We start from the raw sequence: 22,406 nt of genomic DNA, 5'->3' as shown, positions 1-22,406 counted from the left end.
ATGAATACTCTCCTGATCCACAAAGCCTTTGATTATTCTTGTGCATTTTAATGTTATTAAAGGTTTATTTTACAGTACGTAAATCCATCAAGATGACTGTTAATCACAGGTGTTGTACCTTTAGTGGAGATCTTTAAAATGTGTTGCAGATCAAGAGTGTTCAGATTCATTCAGATTTTAGACTTTATTTTTACCCCTCTGGCAAAAATTTGATGGAAGGACATTGGATCAGAAGTAAAATAAAAGCTTAAGTGATGAGAAGGGGTTTAGGGCTTCCTTGATCACCGAGAAAGCCATTTCCTCATATAGGAATCTTCGTTTCCCCGAAGAAAGCAAATGCCTCAACAATTGAGATTACAAAGGTGAGTCTGTCTATGGAGCTATCATTGCAGAGCAGAGTTGCCTTTTTTTTTGGATGAGTCGATTTGGACCTGATGACAATTCGGAGCAGAATATAGCAAGAAAGATTTGCATTTTTGTAGTTCCTTTCACAACCTCAGGATGTTCCAAAGTGCTTTACTGCCAATGAAGTACTTTTGAAATGTAGCCACTGTTGTAATGCAGGAAAAGAGGCAGTCAATTTGTTCACAGCACGCTCTCACAACACCATTGTGATAATGACCAGATAATCTGTTTTATTGAATGCTGGTTGAGGGAGAAATATTGTCCGGGACATCCTAAATAGCTTCAATTCACATGTTCTTTGTGCATTAAAAAGTACAAACATGATTGACAAGTTGCTTTATGAAGGAAAATTCCAATTCCACATCTCTTGTGTGTCCAGCTTCAGACAGCACAGCAGGGCTGTGTACCTGACAAACTTGTGCTCTTCATTATCAGCATCACTTTCCAAAGTGAACAGTTTTTCCAGCTGATCAGGTTTTAATCATTTGACAAAATTTCTACACTAAATACGCCAAAGGTTTATTTTTAAAAATAAATTCTACAGACAGTGCCTATAAATAATCTCCTTTATTTAACTGCATTATTTAAAGTTGAACGTTGAAGCTAATTGGCAAATCCATGGAGAGAGGATACTGCTGTTCCTGGGCTTAGTGCCAGCTTTACATTTCTCAAGTGCACCCATGGTCTGAACTGATTGACTCGTTGGTACAGAGATAGAAACTCTTGCTTTTAAAACAGGAAGTCTTTTGCTGTTTTTGGTGACAACTGGGGCTCTTTGAAATTGGGTTTTACTGTGTGTTGCTGATGCGAGACACTGATTGGAACATGCCTGGTCTTGTTGATTTAAATATCTTCACAGACCTCTGTGACTCCATTTGAAGTAACTTGTATTCATGCAATGTCCTTGGCAGCACAGAGGTTCACCACCTGCTTGGCATTTTGGACTCTATAATTGCACCAAAAGACTGCCACAAGAGATTCGGGGGAGTGGGTGAAAGGTTGATGGAAGATAGGCTCTGGTTGCTAATGTATAGGGATATTCAGAAAGAATATGTGCATATTTTTGCTATACGTAGAAAACTAGGGCAAATCTTCACATTTGTTGCTGCATGTGAGTTACAGAACTGCTTCATGTAGAAGTAGATTGTCTTTGAGTTCACAGCACTAACATCAGTATACAAACAACTGTACCTACCACCAGATGAAAACGATGGACAGGAAATTACTTACTGGTCCCTCTGGGCTATCCCATATCGTTGTACTCCCGGGTGCGTGTGCAAGTTTTTGTGTGTGTATATGTTTGCAGGCTTGAATGTGACTCTTCTTCAGACCTTTTTTTAATTTATTCATGGGATGTGAGTGTCACTGGCCAAGCCAGCATTTATTGCCCATCCCTAATTGCCTTTGAGAATGTGGTGATGAGCTGCTTTCTTGAACCGCTGCAGTCCATGTGGGGTAGGTACGCCCACAGTGACATTAGGAAGGAAGTTCCAGGATTTTGACCCAGCGACAGTGAAGGAACGGCGATATAGTTCCAACTCAGGATGGTGTGTGACTTGGAGGGGAACTTGCAGGTGGTGGTGTTCCCATGCATCTGCTGCCCTTGTTCTTCTAGGTAGTAGAGATTAGAACATGGCTACCCAACCCGAACCCGACGGGACTCAACGACATGTGTTGGGTTCGGGTCAGGTCACTCTTCTGGATCTGGCATTTGGGCTCGGGTAGGGTCGGGCCGGGTCGGACACACTCTATCACCACCTCCGATATGTGGTTCCAATGTTAATGTACTTTTTGGACTTGAAAGGTTGTTTAGTTACAGTTTTTTTTCAGCTTGTGCGGATAAGCAACAAAGTGAAAAATGGAAACTAGGTTAACTGATGGTCGGGCGCGGGAAAACTGAAAGGGCTCGGGTTGGGTGTGGTTCTGTTGGGCTCAGGTCGGGTTTCATTTGCAGACCCAAGCCGGCCTTTAGTAGAGATTGTGGGTTTGAAAGACGCTGTCGAAGATGCCTTGGAGAGTTGAATGTAGATGGTACTCACTGCTGCCATTGTGTGCCACTGGTGGCAGAAGTGAATATTTAAGGTGGTGGATGGGGTGCCGAGCCTCTTGAGTGTTGGAACTGCACTCATCCAGGCAAATGAAAACTCCTGACTTGTACCTTATAGATGATGGACAGGCTTTGGGGAGTCAGAAGGTGAGTTACTTGCCACAGAATTCCCAGCCTCTGGCCTGCTCTTCTAACCACAGTATCTGTATGGCTGGTCCAGCTAAATTTCTGATCAATGGTGATCCCCAGGATGTTGGTGGTGGGGGAATTCAGCGATGGTAATGCTGTTGAATGTCAAAGGGAGATGGTTAGATTCTCTCTTGTTGGAGATGGTCATTGCTTGCCATTTGAGTGACATCAATGTTACTTGTCACTTATTAGCCTTACCTACTGACTGGAGAGAGTCCATGGGGGTCACTGATGGCAATCTTGCATTGTTAGTCTGTGGTCTATATGGAAGGACTGATTGCTCAGTCTACCTGTGACTGGGGCAGAATAGCATTAACATCATGTGTCTTCAGAAACCCTGGGAGAAAAGCACCCCTCCAGGGTTGGAAGGGCCAAACTCGGCACTTCCAGAGGCAGTAACAGCTTGTGTTTATAGCCCAGCACAAGACTCACAAGCAAATCTCTATGATCAAATACATGTATTATAATCTGGTGCAGTTACCCAATAGTATAGCTGCTGAAGTTGAGACTTGCCAACAACTGAATTGCCATATTATTATTTTAATGCATTTAATCAATCAAGGTCTTGCTGGTAAGTATCCATTTCCCTTGATCGACATACTGCGTATGTAGTTGAATTCCAAGGATCCCATCAAGGGATAGAGAATGTGCATCAAATTTCCTGGATCATTAGTGTGTTTGAGAGTGGTAAAGCAATGGATGCCCAGAAATCTGTTATGGTACCTGATCCCTGTAAATCTAGCATGCGTATGGGGAGTGAAGGGAATTAACATTTGAACCCCACCTCACCCCATTCCCAGCAACCTTGTTGAGTGAGGGTATTTATGCAATCCCTGGCGGTGACTGTATTCCAGCTGTACTAGTGGGGAGCTTTAGTTGGGGAGAGGGGTGGAATGTAACACTTATATTCCTTGTACTCTGCTAGTTTGTAAACCTGGATGTGGTTTGGAGTTTTTGACACAGGACTGTGTTTATAAGTCCATGGGTAGTTTTAAAAGGGTCAGTTCTCCCCTTAAAATGAGTGTTGTTCAAATGAGTTTCTTGACAACTCAAAATGTGCAGTGCAGATGAATGAATAAGGAAATTGCTGAAAATTGGTTACAACGCAGTTAAGAGGAATGTAGTGCTTAGGGAATGGTGCCAAGGACCCAAACCCTGGAATGTATCCATGAATTCTTTCAGCTGGAGAATGAAGTTTAAGTGAAATACATAAAAGGAAATAGGGGAAAAAACAGAAAAAATAATGAAGGATCGCAAATAAAAGCAGTTCTTGCACCTGACATCCTACTAGGTTGTGCAGATTAACTTAATGTATTGTACCTTTTGCCTATTTCTGTGGTTTAACTCTGGCATATTCTCCTCAGTGGCTACTATTCAGATTCTGTGTGTGTGTGTATATATACACCATCTGTTTCCTATTTAGACAGCCTTTTAGTTTCTGAATGCTGGAAAGGAGAGCGGATTGTGTGAATGGAAACCAAACCCTTCTTCGTGGTATTTATCTAACTGCAGCAGACTCTCATTCCAGCAAAGTGGGGTGGGGGATAGATTGTCCAGTCACACGCAAGCCTCTGCAAGATAAGTGAATAGCCTGCACATGTCTTGGCGCCAAGAGGCAGGATGACAGACGTATGGTAGAAAGAAGCAGGAAGCCAGTTCTGTTAAGTGATTCAGATTAAAATGCAAAGGGGTCCTCAGTCTTGGTCAGAACAATCTGTCAGCTCCCAGGGCAGTATGTTGTGATTAAGGGCTTTACTTGTAGCGATCTTTTCAGTGGGAAGATGGGTTGTGTGGCCACGTACAGCACGTTCAACCTTTGCAGTTTGGTCGTGGGAAATTATTTTTCCATCCAATAAACCTTTGATGATTCTGAGTTTTCACTTCATTCTAATAACTATAGTATGTTTTGAGACTAGGTTTGAAATGTTGTGTGTTGTACAAATTAACATACAGAACATCCTGCAAATTTTGCCTCTGAGAAATTGCAGTTAATGACTGGCCCTCCTGGAATTGAGCTTTTATTTAAATAAGCTTTGAACTACCAATCTAACCTCTACGCTGACTTTGATTTGGAACAATTGGGTATTGTGGCAGCCAATATACCACATAAAGAAAGAAAAACTTGGATTTCTATAGTGCCTTTCATAATTTAGAACATCCTAAAGTGCTTTGAAATCAATTAAGTACTTTTGTTGAAATGTAGTCACTTTGGAACATAGAAAACGAGGCAGTCACTTTGTACTGAGCAACGTTCTAGAAACAGCAATGTGATAATGACCAGGTAATCTGTTTCAGTGGTGTTGATGAAGGGATAACTTTCCTACTCTTCTTTGAAATAGCGCCAGGTGAGTTTTACATCTAGTAGAGAGGACAGATGGAGCCTCGGTTTAATTTCTTATCTGAAAGATGGCACCTCTGACAGTGCAGCACTCTTTTAGTACTGCAGTGAACCGACAACCTGCTGCCTCAGAGGCGAGAGTGTTACCCCCGAGTCACAACGAACACCTAACACACTCTCAACCATGAGCAGAGCAGAAACATAAAGTCATCGATTTGGGTTTGTCTAGAAAAGATGACCCTTTAATAAGGAGTTGATTTGATGTCCATTATGGAATGGGATTGAGTATTAGAGATATTGGGGTGGATTTGTAATGGTTTCCCGGCTATGAAACTGGGTTTGTGGATCAGTTACCTGTTAATAGAAAACAGCTGATTTTCATTCCTGTTGATTTCAGATTTGAAATAGAGAAGTGGTGGTTAGTCTGGTATTAGAATTAGAACATTACAGCGCAGTACAGGCCTTTCGGCCCTCGATGTTGCGCCGACTTGTGAAACCATCTGACCTACACTATTCCATTTACATCCATATGTCTATCCAATGACCACTTAAATGCCCTTAAAGTTGGTGAGTCTACTACTGTTGCAGGCAGGGCGTTCCACGCCCCTACTACTCTCTGAGTAGAGAAACTACCTCTGACATCTGTCCTATATCTATCACCCCTCAACTTAAAGCTGTGTCCCCTCGTGTTTGCCATCACCATCCGAGGAAAAAGACTCTCACTATCCACCCTATCTAACCCTCTGATTATCTTATATGTCTCTATTAAGTCACCTCTCCTCCTCCTTCTCTCCAACGAAAACAACCTCAAGTCCCTCAGCCTTTCCTCGTAAGACCTTCCCTCCATACCAGGCAACATCCTAGTAAATCTCCTCTGCACCCTTTCCATAGCTTCCACATCCTTCCTATAATGTGGTGACCAGAACTGCACGCAATACTCCAGGTGCGGTCTCACCAGAGTTTTGTGCAGCTGCAGCATGACCTCGTGGCTCCGAAACTCGATCCCCCTACTAATAAAAGCTAACACACCATATGCCTTCTTAACAGCCCTATTAACCTGGGTAGCAACCTTCAGGGATTTATGCACCTGGACACCAAGATCTCTCTGTTCATCTACACTACCAAGAATCTTCCCATTAGCCCAGTACTCTGCATTCCTGTTACTCCTTCCAAAGTGAATCACCTCGCACTTTTCCGCATTAAACTCCATTTGCCATCTCTCAGCCCAGCTCTGCAGCCTATGTCCCTCTGTACCCTACAACATCCTTCGGCACTATCCACAACTCCACCGACCTTAGTGTCATCCGCAAATTTACTAACCCACCCTTCTACACCCTCTTCCAGGTCATTTATAAAAATGACAAACAGCAGTGGCCCCAAAACAGATCCTTGCGGTACACCACTAGTAACTAAACTCCAGGATGAACATTTGCCATCAACCACCACCCTCTGTCTTCTTTCAGCTAGCCAATTTCTGATCCAAAGCTCTAAATCACCTTCAACCCCATACTTCCGTATTTTCTGCAATAGCCTACCGTGGGGAACCTTATCAAACGCCTTACTGAAATCCATATACATCACATCCACTGCTTTACCCTCATCCACCTGTTTGGTCACCTTCTCGAAAAACTCAATAAGGTTTGTGAGGCACGACCTACCCGTCACAAAACCGTGCTGACTATCGCTAATGAACTTATTCTTTTCAAGATGATTATAAATCCTGTCTCTTATAACCTTTTCCAACATTTTACCCACAACCCAAGTAAGGCTCACAGGTCTATAATTACCAGGGCTGTCTCTACTCCCCTTCTTGAACAAGGGGACAACATTTGCTATCCTCCAGTCTTCCGGCACTATTCCTGTCGACAATGACGACGTAAAGATCAAGGACAAAGGCTCTGCAATCTCCTCCCTAGCTTCCCAGAGAATCCTAGGATCAATCCCATCTGGCCCAGGGGACTTATCTATTTTCACACTTTCCAAAATTGCTAACACCTCCTCCTTGTGAACCTCAATCCCATCTAGCCTAGTAGTCTGTATCTCAGTATTCTCCTCGACAACATTTTCTTTCTCTACTGTAAATACTGACGCAAAATATTCATTTAACACTTCCCCTACCTCCTCTGATTCCACACACAACTTCCCACTACTATCCTTGATTGGCCCTAATCTAACTCTAGTCATTCTTTTATTCCTGATATACCTATAGAAAGCCTTAAGGTTTTCCCTGATCCTATCCACCAATGACTTCTCGTGTCCTATCCTTGCTCTTCTTAGCTCTCCCTTTAGTTCCTTCCTGGCTAGCTTGTAACTCTCAAGCGCCCTAATTGAGCCTTCACGTCTCATCCTAACATAAGCAGCCTTCTTCCTCTTGACAAGCACTTCAACTTATTTCGTAAACCACGGCTCCCTCGCTCGACAACTTCCTCCCTGCCTCACAGGTACATACTTATCAAGGACACGCAGTAGCTGCTCCTTGAATAAGCTCCACATTTCGATTGTTCCCATTCCCTGCAGTTTCCTTCCCCATCCTACGCATCCTAAATCTTGCCTAATCGCATCATAATTTCCTTTCCCCCAGCTATAATTACCTGTCCCTGCCTATCGCTAAGGTAAACCTAACCGAATTGTGATCACTATCACCAAAGTGCTCACCTACATCTAAATCTAACACCTGGCCGGGTTCATTACCCAGTACCAAATCCAATGTGGCATCGCCCCTGGTTGGCCTGTCTACATACTGTGTCAAAAAACCCTCCTGCACACATTGGACAAAAACTGACCCATCTAAAGTACTCGAACTATAGTATTTCCAGTCGATATTTGGAAAGTTAAAGTCCCCCATAACAACTACCCTGTTACTCTCGCTCCTGTCGAGAATCATCTTCGCTATCCTTTCCTCTACATCTCTGGAACTATTTGGAGGTCTATAAAAGACTCCCAACAGGGTGACCTCACCTCTCCTGTTTCTAACCTCGGCCCATACTACCTCCGTAGACGAGTCCTCAAACGTCCTTTCTGTCGCTGTAATACTCTCCTTGATTAACAATGCCACACCCCCCCCTCTTTTACCATCTTCTCTGTTCTTACTGAAACATCTAAATCCCGGAACCTGCAACATCCATTCCTGCCCCTGCTCTACCCATGTCTCCGAAATGGCCACTACATCGAGATCCCAGGTACCAACCCATGCTGCAAGCTCACCCACCTTATTCCGGATGCTCCTGGCGTTGAAGTAGACACACTTTAAACCAGGTTCTTGCTTGCCAGTGCCCTCTTGCGTCCTTGTAACCTTATCCCTGACCTCACTACTCTCAACATCCTGTACACTGGCACTACATTTTGGGTTCCCATTCCCCTGCTGAATTAGTTTAAACCCCCCCGAAGAGCACTAGCAAATCTCCCCCCCCCCAGGATATTGGTACCCCTCTGGTTCAGGTGAAGACCATCCTGTTTGTAGAGCCCCAATTATCCAGGAATCCAAAACCCTCCCTCCTGCACCATCCCTGCAGCCACGTGTTCAACTCCTCTCTCTCCCTATTCCTCGCTTCGCTATCACGTGGCACGGGCAACAACCCAGAGATAACAACTCTGTTTGTTCTCGCTCTAAGCTTCCACCCTAGCTCCCTGAATTTCTGTCTTAAATCCCCATCTCTCTTCCTACCTATGTCATTGGTGCCTATGTGGACCACGACTTGGGGCTGCTCCCCCTCCCCCTTAAGGATCCCAAAAACATGATCCGAGACATCACGAATCCTGGCACCTGGGAGGCAACATACCAACCGTGAGTCTCTCTCGTTCCCACAGAACCTCCTATCTGTTCCCCTAACTATGGAGTCCCCTATGACTAATGCTCTGCTCCTCTTCCCCCTTCCCTTCTGAGCAACAGGGACAGACTCTGTGCCAGAGACCTGTACCCCATTGCTTACCCCTGGTAAGTCGTCCCCCGCAACAGTATCCAAAACGGTATACCTGTTGTTGAGGGAAACGGCCACAGGAGATCCCTGCACTGCCTGCTGGTTCCCTCTCCTTCCCCTGACGGTAACCCATCTACCTACTTCTTTTACCTGAGGTGTGACTACCTCCCCATAACTCCTGGTGTTTTAAGGAGGATTTCTACAGCCTTGAAGTACTGTGAAAGAAAGAGCTGGAAAAGAAAACTAGTGAAGCTTAAGCTCAACACTTGCTCCTGCTGTTATGTTTACAGCTCCAGACACATAGGAGAATTTTAACCCAAGGATGGGTGGGTTGGGGGTGGATGGAAAGACAAAAATTTCAAAATTCCCCAACTGCCTCCAATCCATACACTTGCAGTTTTAATAGAGGCGGAACTAGGGTGGGCAACCAATCTGCTCTCGGGAGTTGGTGAATTCATGGCTAGAATTTTACGTTAGGTGGGAGGCCCTGCACACAGGCCAAAAAGTTAGTGGCGAGTCCGCCTCCATTGGGGATGGGGAGCCAGGCTGGGATTTTTCACTCCCCAGGCCCTTAATTGGTCTTGGGTAGGGCCTCCTGCTCCTTGAGGCAAGAAGTTCCGCCTAATGGAACCGCTGGTCAATCAGCGGGCCGGCAGCTCTTAGTCCCAGCCGCGCCACCAGGAGTGCTGGGACTACATCCAACAACCACAACAAGAGGAGGGACGGCCCCGGAACTATGGTAAGATTTTGGGGCCTCACTGGTGATATCGGCCAGACCCTGGTGAGGCAAGGGGTGGGGGGGGATGGCGCATTTGAGGCGGTTGGGGCTTTGGGGGCAGCCATCCATAAGGCACAGGGTGCCCAATCAGGAGGGCTCCCCACCATCTCCCATCCCCCCTCCCCGCCCAGAAGAAGGCTGCCTCATTTTACTAGGTGGGATTCTTGAGGCCTTTGCTGTCTGGCCACCGAGGGTAAAATACCTGCAGCGGCAGGAGGAGGCCCTTAGGTGGAGCTAATTGGCACCTAAGGGCCTTGATTGGCCTGGGGCGAGCAGGCCCTTTCTCCCTGCCGCAGCCCTATGTAAAATTGCAGCGGGGGTGAAAGGTGGGTCATGAATGTTCTCCCCACCAACCCCCCCACCGTCTCCCACTCAACTTTACAGCACCCCCTCCTACCCGCTCATTTGGGGGCTGTAAAATCCAGCCCAAGTCTCCATTTAACTAGATTTTTATTTATAATGCATGGAGACTGGTGATCCTAGAAGGCAAAAGGGGAAGAGATGTGTCAGATCATGAGGTAAGTGCCTTTACAGAGCTGCTTGTGGGCCAGGCAAAGCAGGAGTGCTTCCCCCAGGCCCAACCATAATCTGTAACCTCATGACCCGGCATATCCCCCGCTCTACCATTAGCATCAATCTGGGGGACCAACCCTGCCTCAATGAAGAGTGCAGAAGAGCATGCCAGGAGCAGCACCAGGCATACCTCAAAATGAGGTGTCAGCCTGGCTAAGCTACAATGCAGGACTACATGCATGCCAAACAGCGGAAGCAGCATGCGATAGACAGAGCTAAGCTCTGCAGGCTTGCCACATCCAGTCATGAATAATGATGGACAATTAAACAACTAAATGGAAGAGGAGCCTCCTCAAATATCCCCATCCTCAACAATGGGGGAGCCCAGCACATCAGTGCAAAAGACAAGGCTGAAGCATTTGCATCCATCTTGAGCTACAAGTGCCAGGTGGATGATCCACCTGGGCCTCCTCCTGAGGTCCCCAGCTTCACAGATGCGAGTCTTCAGCTAATCCGATTCACTCCACATGTTATCAGGAAATGACTGAAGACACTGGATACTGCAAAGGCTATGGGCCCTGACAACATTCCAGCAATAGCACTGAAGACCTGTGTTCCAGAACTAGCCGCGCCTAACCAAGCTGTTCCAGTACAGCTACAACACTGGCATCCACTTGGCAATGTGGAAAATTTCCCAGGTATGTCCTGTACACAAAAAGCAGGAAAAATCTCACCCGGCTATTTACTGCTCTATCAGTCTACTCTTGATCATTAGTAAAGTGATGGAAAGGGACATCAACAGTGCTGTCAAGTGGCACTTGCTCAGCAATAACCTGCTCACTGACGCTCAGTTTGAGTTCTGCCAGGACTACTTGGTTCCTGACCTCATTACAGCCTTGATCCAAACATGACAAAAAAAGCTCAACTCCAGGGGTGAGGTGAGAGAGAATGCTCTTGACATCAAGGCAGCATTTGACCGAGTATGGCATCAAGGAGCCTTAGCAAAACTGGAGTCAATGGGAATCATGGGCAAACTCTCCACTGGTTGGAGTCGTACCTAGCACAAAGGAAGATGGTTGTGGTTGTTGAAAGTCAATCACTGTGGGAGTTCCTCAGGGTAGTGTTCTAGGCCCAATCATCTTCAGCTGCATCATTTATGGCCTTCCCTCCATCATAAGGTCAGAAGTGGGGATGTTCGCTGATGATTGCACAGTGTTCAGTGCCATTTGCGACTCCTCAGATACTGAAGCAGTCCGTGTCCAAATGCAGCAAGACCTGGACAATATTCAGGCTTGGGCTGATAAGTGGCAAATAACATTCGCGCTACACAAGTGCCAGGCAATGATCATCTCAAAAAAGAAAGGATCTAACCATCTCCCCATGACGTTCAATTATATTACCATCTCTGTATCCCCCACTATCAACATCCTGGGGGTTACCATTGACCAGAAACTGAACTGGATCCGCCACATAATGCAGTGGCTACAAGAGGGGAGGCAGTGGCGTGGTGGTAATATCACTGGACTGGTAGCCCAGAGGCCCAGGCTAATGCTCTGGGGACATGGGTTCAAATTCCAACACGGCAGATGGTGAAATTTGAATTCAATTAATAAATTTGGAATTAAAAAGCTAGTCTAGTGTGACCATGAAGTCATTGTCGATTGTTGTAAAAACCCATCTGGTTCACTAATGTCCTTTAGGGAAGGAAATCTGCTGTCCTTACCTGGTCTGGCCTACATGTGACTCCAGACCCACAGCAATGTGGTTGACTCTTAAAATGCCCTCTGAAATGGCCACTCAGTTCAAGAGCAATTAGGGATGGGCAATAAATGCTGGCCTAGCCAGTGACGCCCACATCCCATGAATGAATAAAAAAAAGAGCAGGCAAGAGTCTGGGAATACTGTGGCAAGTAACTCCCCAATGCCTGTCCCCCATCTACAAGCCAAAAGTCAGGAGTGTGATGGAATACTCTCCACTTGCCTGGGTGAGTGCAGCTCCAACAACACTCAAGAAGCTCGACACCATCCAGGACAAAGCAAGCCGCTTGATTGGCACCCCATCCACCACCTTCATGTAGGTTATTGGGGGTAGGCGTGAATCTGGACTTGAGGTTACAATCAGTTCAGCAATGATCTTGTTGAATGGCGGAGCAGGCTCGAGGGGCCGAGTGGCCTACTCCTGCTCCTACTTCGTATGTTCAAAATTCACTCCCTCACCACTGACTCACAGTGGCAGCAGTGTGTTCCATCTACAAGATGCACTGCAGCAATCACCAAAGCTCCTTCGACAGCACCTTCCAAACCTCTACCACCTAGGAGGACAAGGGCAGCAGATGCATTGGAACACAACCACCTGCAAGTTCTCCTCCAAGCCACACACCATCCTGACTTGGAAATATATCTCCTTCACTGTAGCTGGGTCAAAATCCTGGCACCCACTTCCTAAAAGCACTGTTGGTGTACCTACACCCCAAGAAGGCAGCTCACCACCACCTTCTCAAGGGCAATTAGGGATGGGTAATAAATGCTAGCCTAGCCAGGGTCACCCACATCCCACGAACAAATTTTTGAAAAAAAACAAGCTTACCATCACACAAATAAACCCCTGTGATTGGCTGTCTCCCATCCTCCTGCAACGTCTAACATCCCCTGCGATGTCCAATTTGCTACCCCACACCCCGCTGATGTCACACCTGCTCGACATCTGTTCCCCAGTTGCTTTCCTGCCTTACTGGCAGTCAGCCTGTCAAACTTATCCGGCGGATAACCTATTGAAAAAGTTTAGAAGATGTCCTGCGATTTAATTAATTTTTACAGGACGTCCAGTAAGCCCATACAGCCGGGATTCCTGCCAGAAAACCTTCCCTCTACTCTTGCTATCTTCCTGATTCTGAATAAATATAGGGTCCTTGATCACCACTTGCCGCTACAGTGAGGAACTAATGGTGGGATATACATAGAAGCAGCACACAGCGATGAAGGCTAAGTAAAACATGAAATGATTGTAAAGGAGTAAGATTTGGATCTTCATTGAGTCAGACCGTGGGAATAATGGGTGTCAGCCTGCATCTGGCCATTCTATGGCAAAGAATGATGGCACATTAAGATATCGTGGTATGTCACAGCTCTTTGAATCCTTTAAATTGCAGCAGCATGTCTGCACTAAAATATTAGCGCAGTGGGACAAACATTTTATTTACCTTTTGAGATTATTGCAAGTTCAGAAAAAGTCAACCCTTTTTTATTATTTTATTTCAGATGGTTTGCTTGGCGACCTTTCCAGAAGGAAAAATCCTTTTTTTTTTTTGCAGATGTACCCGGCACATAGCCAAGCTACGTAGGGCGGTCAGTTCAAAGTGAGAAAAGCAGAGGAGGGAACTTCCTGAATTTTTCAAGAGGAAGTTGCTATAGTACTGGCTTGGGAATTTAATTTTAATGTGTAATGTAATCAGAGCTTTTGAGCTGTAAGAGAAAAACATGTATATGGAGTACAAAGGGGAAGGAAAGTCCTCCATCCCCCAACTTTACATCACATCAAATTGCTTGGTGACTATAATGGAAAACATTTGGTATCACTACAGATTGCTGTAGTTTTAGTTTTTATTCCTGACTCTGCTTTAAGCTGATCTGCTGCGTAGAGACTAGATTTTGCTGTTCCTTGAGGTGAGGGAAAACAGAGGAATCTCTTTTTCACAAGTGAGTTGCTGGGAGTAGCAATATACCTACCCATTTATCCCAACGGATAGCTAACACTCCTGTAGGACTATAGAAAGAGTTTAAGAGGCTCAGCTTAGTACCCCATCAAGTTAAGTTTTATATTATTAAAAATAACCTTGCTTAGGGCACGCACTTCCTGTCTACAGATCTTAATTCCTGTTGCCAAAAGCGTAGTCATGTATTTGTCTCACCATGTACCCTTGTAAGCTGTCACATTAATGTTTTCCATTCAGTTTTGCTATTTCAACTGCCATTTGTTTTAAATTATTCATTCACGGGGTGTGGGTGTCATTGACAAGGCCAGCATTTTGTTGCCCGTACCTACTTGCCCTTGAGAAGGTGGTGGTGAGCTGCTTTCTTGAATACAACTGAGTCACTTGCTAGGCTATTTCAGAGGGCAGTGAAGCATCAACCACATTGCTGTGCGTCTGGAGTCACATGTAGGCCAGACTGGGTAAGTACGGCAGATATTACTAAAGATATTATTGAACTAAATGGGTTTTTACAATAATCCAGTAGTTTTATGGTTACCATTACTGATTTTTTTAAATGATAGGTTTATTTAATTAATTGGATTTACATTGCCCATTTGAACCCACATCTCCAGGTCATTAGTCCAGTAACGTAACCGCTATGTGACTGTACCCTGTATCATGTTATGCTGGTAGTTGCAGGCTTTGGCCAATGGCTGGCTTCACAAAGCAAGTTTCTGAAGTCTCTCTTCCAACTCTATCTACTAGGCCTTCGAGTCTGCTCCACCATTCAGTACCTCAACTCCTGCACTTCCTGCACTATCCCCATATCCCTTAATTCTCATGGTACCGAAAAATTTAGCGACTTCTGGCTTGAATATACTCAACAACTGAGAATTCACAGATTTCTGGGTTAGAGAGTTCCAAAGATTCACAACCCTTAAAGTGAAGAAATTCCTCCTCATCTCAGTTCTAAAAGACCAACCCCTTATTCTGAGACTGATTCTCCAGCCAGGGGAAACATTTTCTCAGCATCTACTGTGTCAAGCCTCAAGAATTTTACATGTTCCAATTAAATCACCTCTCATTCTTCTAAACTCGAAGGAATATAGGCCTAGTTTACTCAATCTTTCCTCTAGGAGAATCCCTCATTCCAGGAAACAGTCTAGTACACCTTTGTTGCACTCCCTCTAGGGTGAGTATATCCTTCCTTAGCTAAGGAGACCAAAACTGCACACAGTACTTCAGGTGCAGTCTCACCAATGCCCTGTATAATTGTAGTACAATTTCTTTACTCATATACTTCAATCTCTTTATAACAAAAGCTAACATACCATTTACCTTTCTAATTGCTTGCTGTGCCTGCATGTTAACTTTCTGTGATTCATGTACAAAGACACCCTGGTCCCTTTGAATTTTCCAGTCTCTCACCATTCAAAAACATTTTTTTAAATATTTCCTTCCAATATGGCTCACTTCATCACATTCCATCTGCCATGTTCTTGCCACTCACCCGACATGTCTGTCATCTCTCTGCAGCTTCTTTGGTAGCGTATTGATGTGTTGCAACTAGCTATCGCTATCATAATTAGCACTTATTATAGAATTTATTTTTAAACTCACTTCTCTCCAATTTTCTCCCTTCCTTTCTTGCAGCCATGGCTATAGTTCCACAGGCTACCCTCAGTACCTTGACCATTATCAATGTGTATTGTGGGTAGATGGTGGGTTTCTAAGCCTTTGTGTCATCTTGCATATCTTAGACCAGACCTGCATGGTGCCCTGTGATTTAGTGTAATTGTTATCTATGTGAAACATTTAAATTATGAGAAGAGGGAAAAGAGAGAGGAATATGCTACAGGGGAGAAGGAGCGAGTGGAAAGGTGAGACAACAATTCGTCCACAGATGTGAGAATGGGAGGAGGCTGCGAGTTGACTTGTCCTGTACAGTGGCCGGATGCCTGCATGCAGGCAAGTGCGAACAGAGCAAGTAAAGCTTGGCACAACAAAATATTTCGAACTTCAGTGTTTCCAGCTCATCAGTTGATGTTTCCTGTAACCTTTGCAGTCAGCCTTTCCTGGGAACAGTTCTTGTTGCTGCTCTGAAATGGGCCACTAGGACCGGTGCCGTTTGACAGCCCATTCTGTATCTCCAGACCCACAAAATTCAAACCAGCTGAAGCAGCCAGTAACAAATCTGAGGGTGAATTCGGGACATTCCTGGATGAGAAAGCAGACGAGGCATCAAAAATGAATAACCAAATGAGTACAGTACATTGCTTTGACTGTGCTTCCAAAGTGGGGCCACCTTCACGTTTTCTGACCGAGATTTGCTCTTGGACGATGGATTATTTTTGAAGCTGCAGAGCTGGTGCAGGGCTTGTAATCTGACTCACTTTGCAGGCGCCCAGGGGAGCAAGTGGGCAGAGATTAAGGGGTTGTTAGTTTTGAAGGATTTTATTTTTGAACATATGTGGCACACTTAGCAAGAGAGAGCTGTTCTCACATGAAGAAAAATATTGAGGGTTCCAATTTCAGGTCAGTCAGAGATTGCTGGCAGAGCCTTCAGAAGATCTGTGTGCTGCACAAGCCCTCTGGGGATTCTCTAATGGAGACTTTGCAAAACAGCATGAGCGGTGGAGAACGACTGTGGAGAAATCTGATACCCTGGACCACCCCCAATATTACAATAATTGTAGAGCTTTCACCGATGACTAAAATTGGTGTGTAAGAAATCAATAATAATTCTATTGTTTCAGCAGAAAACAATATCTAAATATTTGATATGCATTTAAAGATTAATGAGCAGCAGGGCCAGCGGTTTTCATTTTCTTCCATAAAATATTATCAAAGTAAAGAATTTAAAATTAGCTGAAAGCTCAAATCATTTTCTCTCTCTGTGACTGTTCAACATAATCAATATCCTTCCAAAGACCACAGCTCCAGACTGTTCTGCTTTGAGCATAGCTTGAGCTGAAGTTTCAGTGCCTAAGTGGAGATGTTGGAGCGGTCTCTATACTGAGGCTGTCTGATAATGGTAGGGTTTGTCATCACTCTATCCATGTGTTTATATGTGTTTGTGCACATCTTCCCTTAAATACATATACACCACACACATAACCTTCCACACCACTCTCTGTATGCATAAATATATAAACCCAACCCTCTCCACATCCTTGAATCTGTGTACGCCCAACCCTCCTCACAAGCATACATATGTATGCATCCACTATTATTGTATGCACCCCCCTAACCCTCTTCTACATTTATACATGTGATGCACCTTGCTCCCCCCATTGCCATTATGTTTTTCTAGTGGGTGTTTCATCTGTGGACTGTGACCTTCCTGGGGAAATAAAGTAATTTGGTGAGATTGCATGATGCAAGTGCTGTGTGACATGTAGAGTTGCTGAGTGTTTAGTGAAAGACCTATTTTCTCATATGCTTCGGAGAAAGAGTTGACAATGATCTAGAGCTCAGTTTCAGAGTGAGCGCACACACAAGCATCATCTGCCAACAAAGGTCCTCTTCCAACCAGCTCCCACGGCACAACATCTCCACCCCCAATTAATCAAGATCCTGGAAAATGTGGACTATTTTCCGTATCTTGGGAGCCTCCTCTTGGGCAAAGGCAGACATGGACGACAAGGTGCATTCTCACCTCCAATGTGCCAGCTCAGCCTTCAGCTGACTGAGGAAGAGAGGATTTGAGGATCAGGATCTCAAACCTAAGACTAAAGATCATGGATTACCGAGTAGCAGTGATCCCTGCATTCCTATGTTCTTCGGCGACTTGGACAACCTACAGCAGGCACCTCAAAGCACTGGAGAAGTACAACCAGAGGTGCCACTGCAAGATCCTCCAAATCCAGCGGCAAGAAAGGTAGTCCAACAGCAGTGTCCTCTCCCAAGCCAACCTATCCCGCATTGGGGCATTAATCACCCAAAACCAGCTCTGCTGTGTAGGACGATCATTCTGACACCAGACTCCCAAAGCAGCTGCTCTACTCAGAACCTGGTCACGTAGGAGACACCCAGGAGGACAGTGGAAATGCTTTAGAGATGTCCTCAAAGCATCCCTGAAGAGATCAAACATCCCCGTCGACCCGTGGGAGTCGCTGGCTCGTGACCATCCTAGATGGAGAAAGCTCATTCAAGAAGGCATCGTACACCACGAGGAACTTCATCGATAACCTGTGGAGGTGAAGTCGAGGCACACAAACCTGCAAACTACTCATCTACCTGACCCTTCAAACACCACCCGCCCCTCGTGGCAGAGTCTGCAAATCACGCATTGGACTTATCAGCCATCTCAGAACCCATCAAACTGGAGTGGAAGCAAGTCATCCTCAACCACGAGGGACTGCCGAAGAAGGAGGGAAGAGACACCCAGGCTCATTCCACACTATCTTATAGTCTGACAGTGCATCATCATCTGTGCTTGTAGCTTTATATAATCTCAGCTGCTTGAAGCTCTTTATTTAAGAATTGTTAAGAAACAGATATTAGTTTCTACCATATTGTGTGAAAGCTAAAGCTGTTTTAAGGTATGAGGCAGCACTTGGTTTTAAAAAAGATTTTTAGGGCAACAAAAGGAATGCAGTCTTCTTCATCCCATCCTTTGCTATTTATATCCCATAAATAACAGTGGCAGATACAGGAATACTGTAGAGTCAGATGGACTTTGATGAGTAATATGTTACACATTAAAGCAGAAACATAAAGCTTTCGGAATGGATTGGCTTTATATTGTGACTGAGCCCCCTAAAACTCTTGCAGTTAACTTTGCCTTGCCTAATCACTTACACTCGTGCGCACACGCGTGTGTTTGTGAGCACCTTTGCATGTGTCCCTGTCTGTGTGACCATGTTTGTTTCAGGCTCCAGAACAATCTTTCCCGTAGCTGTACCAACAATAGACAGGATGCTCAGCAAGGGAAGCCACCAGGTGTTGCTTAGCAACAAAGCAGCGATAGGCTGCAGCTGCAGAAGTTCATTTCCTAAGTTATCGCCTTCCAATTATATTAGTGTAAAGTACGGTGGGGCATTTACATTTTTATTTAATCCAGGGAGGTATTGTTGGTTCTGATTTCACTGAATGTATCATTTGTTATCTCCTCATTTTGACAGTTACTGACGGATGTTCCTATTCCTCAGCTTGCAAACCAGAATAGAATGATGGATATCTGGGAAACAATGTCACAAGTCTGGAATTCAGGAGCAATTGCTGCAAATCTGTAGAGAAAAACATCTGAAGTGTGGGTTCTTTGTCAGAACTGATGGGACTCCATGCCTGACACCTGCCTTCTCTTTACAGATGCTGATGGGCCTGCTATGTATTTCCAGCATTTTCTGTTTGAATGGATATCTGGCAGGGTTACATTTCTTTTATATATATCTCCTGCTCAAACTAATGAGAGATTAAAATCTGAACCTGCTGTGGTCATTCATTAACTTCCTGTCCAAGATAACTCTTTCCTCCCCATTTGTCCATTTGGAAGTCTCCTCGAGAGTAATTCAGGTTAATATAAGAACGTAAGAAAAAGGAGCAGGAGTACTTCATACGCCCCCTTGAGCCTGCTCCACAATTTAGTAAGGCCATGGCTGAAGCTCGACCATAAATTCACTTCCCTACTTGATCCCCATATCCCTTGATTCTTTTAGAGTCCAAAAGTCTATCGATTTTAGCCTTGAATATTCTCAACAGCTGAGCATCCACAGGTCTTTGGGGTAGAGAATTCCAAAGATTCACAGCCCTCTAAATGAAGAAATTTGTCATCCTCCCAGTCCTAAATGGTGGACCCCTTATCTTGAGACTATGATCCTACTTCTAGGCCCTCCAGTCAGGGGGAACAGTCACTCAGCATCTACCCTGTCAAGCCCCCTCAGAATCTTATGTTTCAATGAGATCAATTCTCATTCTACTATGCTATTGAAAGTATAGGCCCATTCTACTCAATCTCTCCTCATAGAACAACACTCTCATCCCAAGAATCAGTCTAATGAATCGTTGTTGCACTGCCTCTAAGGTAAGTATATCCTTCCTTGGGAGTCCAAAGCTGTACACAGTGTTCCAGGTGTGGTCTCACCAAAGCCTTGTACAACTGTAGCAAGACTTCCATGCTCTTGTATTTCACCCCCTTGCAATAATGGCCAACATAAGCTAACGTAAGAAATAGGAGCACCAGTAGGCTATTCAGCCCTTCGAGCCTGCCTAACCTGTTTAGCCATTCTTGATAAGACTACCCCTTCATCCCAGGAATCAGCCTAGTGAACCTTTTCTGAACTGCCTCCAATGCTAGTATATCCTTCCTTAAATACGGGGACCAAAACTGTATGCAGTACTCCAGGTGTGGCCTCACCAGGACCTTGTACTGTTGAAAAAGACTTGCATATTTTTCAACTCTAACCCCCTAGCAATAAAGGCATAAAGTTTTGTTAGTGTTTTAAACCCCTTCCTGTTTTGTCACTGGGGCCAGACACCAATTGTTGTCTTATTGCTGTGAAGCAACACTAGGATTGCAGTCTGAATTTTTCCCTGTGGGGCAATATCTGGCTTCTACTAATTGCGCTCCTACAGCAAGGTGGCTGATTTTGGCACCTCGGTGTCTGAGGGATGGTGGGCCTGATGTCATGGACTCAGTTCCTGTCCTGCACTCAGTATCCAAAAGTTTCACCTTCATAAATTGTGAAACACCAGAGTTTTCTCATTCTCTGTCATGCTATATACTCCAGACAATGAAATTGGGACTTTCTTTTTGTAACCATGGCACTGGGTTGGCCTTTTTATCCTGGCCTGATGGCATGTTATTATTTATATTGATTTTTGCTGACGTGCAAATTAAAATGTTGTGCCTTAGCTGAGTAGAGCCACTGTGGGCCAGCCATGTTCTGCATTGTGTGCTAATAGGATCATTTCGCTCACAAAAAAGCATTAACACTTTTTACGATGTAACCACTGAGGATACCGGAAGATCACTTTTCAAGTAGATTGCAGCATTATTGACTACACAGCATTCCAAGGTGCTTATTTTTGGTTGACCACTCCACAGTAATAGACAATTTACCAACAGGACAACAGCTCATCTAAAGTGTGTTTAAGAATGTACCTAATTTTATAATCCATTTGCATCCTAGCCTGCTGTAGAAACCTCCCCAAACAAAAGCTGCTTTTAACTAGAGGGGAAAATGTTATGGGCAATGTTAAAATTGCCTAGGTCTCTTGCTCCAAGGGACTGGGCAGATTGCTGCCTATTCTGGGCCCTGTACCTGCTACTTCCAGGTTAAAATCAACACTGTAGAGTCCCTACCTTACCAGGCACTGACTTTGACTGGATGCCCCACCTAGTTTTGCTATTAAAAAGTACATGCTTTAATGAGCTGTGTCAGGCCCCAGACAGATTAGTCAGCTTTGCCAACGTTATGTTTAAGCGCTGTAAGTTCCTCCTTTGATAGTGCAGGCACAGACTAGATACAGTAACGTCCATTGACAAGATTTGTTCTAAGTCCCAACACCTGAGACAGACTGTGCACTGTAAACACACTGCAAAACTGATAGTCCACAAAGTATTTCTTAATACATAGAAAAGTACTATAGAAGGCATTTATGGTGTGACAAAATATCATTGTGTGATTTAGGACATAAGCAAGCATTTATTTCAGCCTAACAATTCATTTCATAAAATCAAAATATCTGTAGAAAGGTTATTTTTGAAATTTGCACAATTGTTAACAAACGTGATTCTGACGGTGACTGTCACTTTTTTGCTCTGTCCTAGATATCTGGAGCCTGGGAGTGATCCTGTATATGCTGGTATGTGGATACCCACCTTTCCATGAGGTCAATGACAGTGAGACCCTCACCATGATCATGGACTGTCGCTACACAGTTCCACAGCACATCTCCGTCGATTGTAGGAAGTAAGTACTATGCTCCTCCTGGACTGTGCATACAATGTTAACTCAGTTTAGTACTGGTCCTGCTTTACTCGGACCATTTTGGTCACTTGCCATGTAATTAAATGGCTACTTTCTCACAGAAGGATGGTAGCACCCAAACAACCATTGCAGCTTATAATCACAGTGCCTGGAAGCTGCACTACCTTTGTCTTGGATCTTTACCCAATGTCATGTACTACCCCTCCTGGGTGTAAATGCTGGGGCAGTGCAATCTGCTGGTGCATCCTGCACTGCCAATGACTGCCCTCTGGCCCAAAGTGACTCTTTTTTTTCTGATTTTTGTCTCCCACACGATTCCTGTGGAGAGTGTCTGGTTTCCATACAGTGCAACCAGGGTGTGATGACTTGCCATGTGGACAATCACAGGTGCAGGCCCCCATTACATCACATTGTCCTACAGGTCACTAGAGCCTCTTTATGGTTGCATCAGCCCGACATGTAAATGGCAGGATTTGTTTTCAAAAAAATTACAAAATTATGTGTAAAGGTTAGATATCTACTACATAAATGTGGTTGTTGGCTGAAAGATTATTCACCATCTCCTGTCTAGGTGGGCCGAACCCTACCCCTGG

At 44.7% G+C, this 22,406-nt stretch overlaps 1 protein-coding gene across 1 annotated transcript in view; it reads left to right on the top strand.

Moving 5' to 3' along the window:
* Positions 1-22,406, top strand: part of snrkb (SNF related kinase b) — a 128,100-nt gene that overhangs the window by 71,754 nt on the left and 33,940 nt on the right. Inside the window, exon 3 of the mRNA XM_068049611.1 lies at positions 21,654-21,795. Within this exon, the coding sequence (XP_067905712.1) occupies positions 21,654-21,795 (142 nt within the window). The remainder of the gene's footprint in view (positions 1-21,653; positions 21,796-22,406) is intronic.

Source organism: Heterodontus francisci, chromosome 17 (assembly GCF_036365525.1).
Source record: "Heterodontus francisci isolate sHetFra1 chromosome 17, sHetFra1.hap1, whole genome shotgun sequence".
Classification (NCBI taxonomy): domain Eukaryota; kingdom Metazoa; phylum Chordata; class Chondrichthyes; order Heterodontiformes; family Heterodontidae; genus Heterodontus; species Heterodontus francisci.
The sequence above is the reverse complement of the archived record's forward strand: the minus strand, read 5'-3'. Positions and strand labels throughout refer to the sequence as shown.